Source organism: Vicia villosa, unplaced genomic scaffold, assembly GCF_029867415.1.
Source record: "Vicia villosa cultivar HV-30 ecotype Madison, WI unplaced genomic scaffold, Vvil1.0 ctg.001354F_1_1, whole genome shotgun sequence".
Classification (NCBI taxonomy): Eukaryota; Viridiplantae; Streptophyta; class Magnoliopsida; order Fabales; family Fabaceae; genus Vicia; species Vicia villosa.
In genome coordinates this window covers 543,336-547,261 of record NW_026705588.1, presented here as the reverse complement: position 1 = coordinate 547,261, position 3,926 = coordinate 543,336, and the positions used below count along the sequence as shown (strand labels likewise).

Genomic DNA, 3,926 nt, shown 5'->3' with positions numbered 1-3,926 from the left:
GGTATCACCAAGGAAGTGTGGCGTCTAATCTCGGTTTGGTTAGGGATGGATTTGGGTAGGAATCCTATCGTTTGGAATAATTTTCTTCAAGCTTTCGAGGGTTTTAGTAGAAAGAAAGTGAAGAACAGTTGGTTGAAACTTGCTTCTTGCTAAAATGAGGAGGAAAATCATATTTTTTTTAACAAATTTCTATAGTGCGACTAAATCTATTGCAATGAGTGAAAAATTGAGAAAGAATGGAAGAAAGAAGAGCGAAGCAGTTGTGCATAAGATGCAAGAAAGAATGGGGAACTGAAGAGAAACTACACTGGTTTTGCAACTGATGTCATCTTATTAATGTTGAAGTTCAAGCATAATCTATGAACTCAAGGCAAAAAAGATGAGATGCTTCTATTATGCACTCATTTAGCAGTCACTACAATACATACAAAAGCACAATATTATACTATAGGTTATGTTTCTCATATATAGGATTGTAAGACCAAGTTAACTAACTAACTTTAGCTATGTGTAACTAACACATTAACTAACTGCTACGTGTAACCATAAATTATGCTTTTCTTTATTCTATAAAAATTGTTTGTTTCTTCAAAAATTAATTAAAATAGCAATTCCTTTTTTATATCTAAAATTATTTTTTAAAAGAATTTCACACAAACATAACTTAAACATTCAAATAATTTTTTAAAAATCTAAAACAAATCACCTATAAATTTCTTTTCAAAGATGCATGTTGCCAACTTCTTTGGCCACCTACATGCATGTGCCTCTACTCACAAACCGGAATCAAATGAAATTTATAATACTTAAACATGAAGAAAAAAGTGATGCTTAGTATAAAATAATATTCCATCAAGGTCCTTTGGATGATTGTTTATTTTATCATAATGATTAATTAATAAATAATGTATTTAATCTTACCGGTATCTTTCCAACAAAAAGATAAAGAAAAGAAATAAATATTTGAGGGTTTCCTAGCTTTACAGTCAACTTCATCAAACCTTCATCAATATGTTGAGAATAAAATCATGATGAAAGCATAATGCTCTTTCCTCTTTTAAGACAAGATCTTTTCCTAAAATAACTTAATAAATTTAAATTTATTAAGTTTTTAAAGTAAGAAAATAATTGAAGGGATCTGATTCTCCCTAATCCAGTACATTTACTATTCTCAGTAAATATAATGAGAGAATATTAAATTTCAATCATATGCACACATAAAGTTCAGAAAAGATTCTTCTTAGTTCTTTTGTATATTTTCTTATATTTTCAAGCTTTTGTAATTTTTTGGTTATTTCTATTTTAATCAAAACATTACCAAACTAAATTAGGAAAAATAGTTATAGACAACAAATATTTACATATTCAATTCAAGTTTAAACTTTTCTTAAAGTCACATTCACCTACCACAAAAAGACTAATTAAATAGGAGACAAATTAAACTAAATTTTATTTAATTTTTCTTCTTCTCATTTCTTATTTTATTTCTTTCAATGTAAACAAGAGATTATCTAGTAGCGAAGTTTTAAATCACAGTTGTGGTCGTGGGCCTGCCACAATCTTCGATATTACAAACACGAATAATACAAACAAACTTTTTAATAAATCTTCTCAACACGAACTTAGTAATATGTTGAAATCCAAATGAATTTTGTTAAATCATTTGAATATCAATGTATTAAAAAATATAAGTTGAAAAGAGTGTGTTGATAGCATTATTACTATGAACAATTGTGTTCAAATGTAGACGGTGCAAGTTAAATTAAGGTCGAATCTTAGCCTACAATGACAAAAACTTGATATCAAAGTTTAGGGTCGAAGAAGAAGACAACGACGACGCTAGTAATACTCCCAGGACGATAAAAATTGCTCGTCGAGCCGAAGTCCACTATCAACAGCACATAAATTCCAAGAAGAAGAATAAGAAACAAGTCCATGTTTTCCATCCGGAAATAGATCCGGTAGATCAAAGAGTGTATCATCATTATCATCATCATTTGTAGTAGTAGTATTAGTAGAAGAAGGAGAACTAGAATTACACTCTTGAACATTCTCTATTGAAGAATGAGTTGAACTTGAAACTTGATCTTGATCTTGACCATTTTCATCACCTTGACAAGAATCCTTAATTTCCACAAAAACAGTGGCTGCTGCTTTTGCAGCTGCAAGTTGAATGTCTTTAGGTGATGTTGTTGAAGGCCTTGGAAGACTTTGAGCCAAGTTAGGGAAATTGAGGTAAGCTGAATTACCCTTTATAGCTAAAGCAGCTACATCATGAGCTCTAGCAGCCATTTCAGCAGTAGGGTATGTTCCAAGCCATATTCTTGATTTCTTTCTTGGCTCTCTTATCTCAGATACATATTTTCCCCATGCTCTCATTCTCACTCCTCTATATGTAGGGTGTTTTGTGTCATTTTCATTGTTTCTCTCTCTTTTCTTGCACTTACTTTGAGGACTATTTTTGGTGTCATGATTGGTGAATGAGTTTGAGTTAGAAGAAGTTGGTGTTGATGTTGATGATGATGATGAGGATGTGCTAAAGAAATTTTCATTAGCATTATTTTCCATGTTGATATGTTTTTTCTTTTTCTTACTAAGCTTAAGGGGTTATGATTGGATTTAGAGAAGTGTATAGAGAGAAAGAATGAGTGTGGAAGGTGCATAAAAATAGAGGTGAGTTTGTCTTTTATGATTCTCTAAATAAAAGAAATTGGATTTATATAAAGAAAAAAAAAAGAAGAAAAGAATAAAGAAAAAAGAAAAGAAAAGAAAGAAAAGCAAGAAAAATGAAGGGAATATAAAACATGGGCTCCAGAGAGGTACAATTGAGCTACTTAGATGTACTATTGTAAAAAAGATGAATACCAATGCTTTTTTATTTTTTGAGGTGGTTTGTCAATATACGTATTCCCTATGTTTCACATGTTTTGCATAGTTGGTCCTACTTTTTAAGAACCTTGATTCCATGTGTTTAGAAAAAGTAGTATTGTTAGTTCTAAATGATTTCTCAATTAACAACTCTAAATGAATTATTTTTTATCTTTTATAAATAATAAAATAATTTTTAATATTTTCTTTATAAAAACACTATAAAATATATTACTTTAAAATAATATATTTTAATACTATAATAATAGTACGGCATATTTTTAACATTCTTGTTTTCTCATCATACACTTCGTGTATGTTGTCTCTTCTTGGTGCAGCAGATTTTTCTTATGTTGTTTGTGCTTGCACACCTGCTCTCATACACTCTTGCACCATGTCATATATTCATTCAACGGTTTTGTTCTTTATTTAAAGTTTTGGTATATTACTGTTGGAAACCTAGCCGTTTGAATCATGTTTGGACATGCAGTTAATGCTTGGTGTAGACAGGATCAGGAAAATAACAATTACCGAGTTGAATCTTATCTTTGGCGTTGGTAGCGTGTCCTCTTCAACTTGCTTCTTCCAAGATGGCTGCTTATTGGTGGAGTATCTTCTTTTACCAAAATGTAGAGCAAAATAGATGTCATAATTTTGTCTTTACATTGAGTAACGTGCTTTCTTGCATGTGTTTTAATTGAAGCAGCATATCCTTTTCTTCGAATCTTCTGAACACAGATTTAAAAACTTCTGTTGCTGTGAATTCTGATGTTGCTTATACTTCTGAGGAAGCTTAATATTCTCTGTATTGTCAAGCCTTTGTTTCTACACTGATTTGTGATCTTCTGTTACTGATTGTTGAATTCTTGCTCTTTGTACAGAACTTCTGATCATTTACTCATGTGGTCTTCTTGTTGTAATGAGTTCTTCATGTATCTGAATGTTTCTGTTTAATTCCTTGAGGCTTGTCTTGTTGAATTCTTGCTCTTTGTATAGAACTTTTGATCATTTACTCATGTGGTCTTCTTGTTGTAATGAGTTGTTCATGTATCTGAATG

The 3,926-nt window shown here is 30.8% G+C and overlaps 1 protein-coding gene across 1 annotated transcript; it reads right to left on the bottom strand.

Annotated features, from left to right (window-relative positions):
* Positions 1–1,408: 1,408 nt before the first annotated feature.
* LOC131634793 (ethylene-responsive transcription factor ERF034-like) lies at positions 1,409–2,663 on the bottom strand. The gene has a single exon (XM_058905417.1). The coding sequence runs from the start codon at positions 2,566–2,568 to the stop codon at positions 1,840–1,842; it is 729 nt and encodes a 242-aa protein (XP_058761400.1). The 5' UTR covers positions 2,569–2,663; the 3' UTR covers positions 1,409–1,839.
* Positions 2,664–3,926: the final 1,263 nt, after the last annotated feature.

Bases quoted from the DNA above. Each gene is read 5' to 3' on its own strand.
- LOC131634793 (XM_058905417.1), bottom strand. From the start codon at position 2,568: ATGGAAAATAATGCTAATGAAAATTTCTTTAGCACATCCTCATCATCA.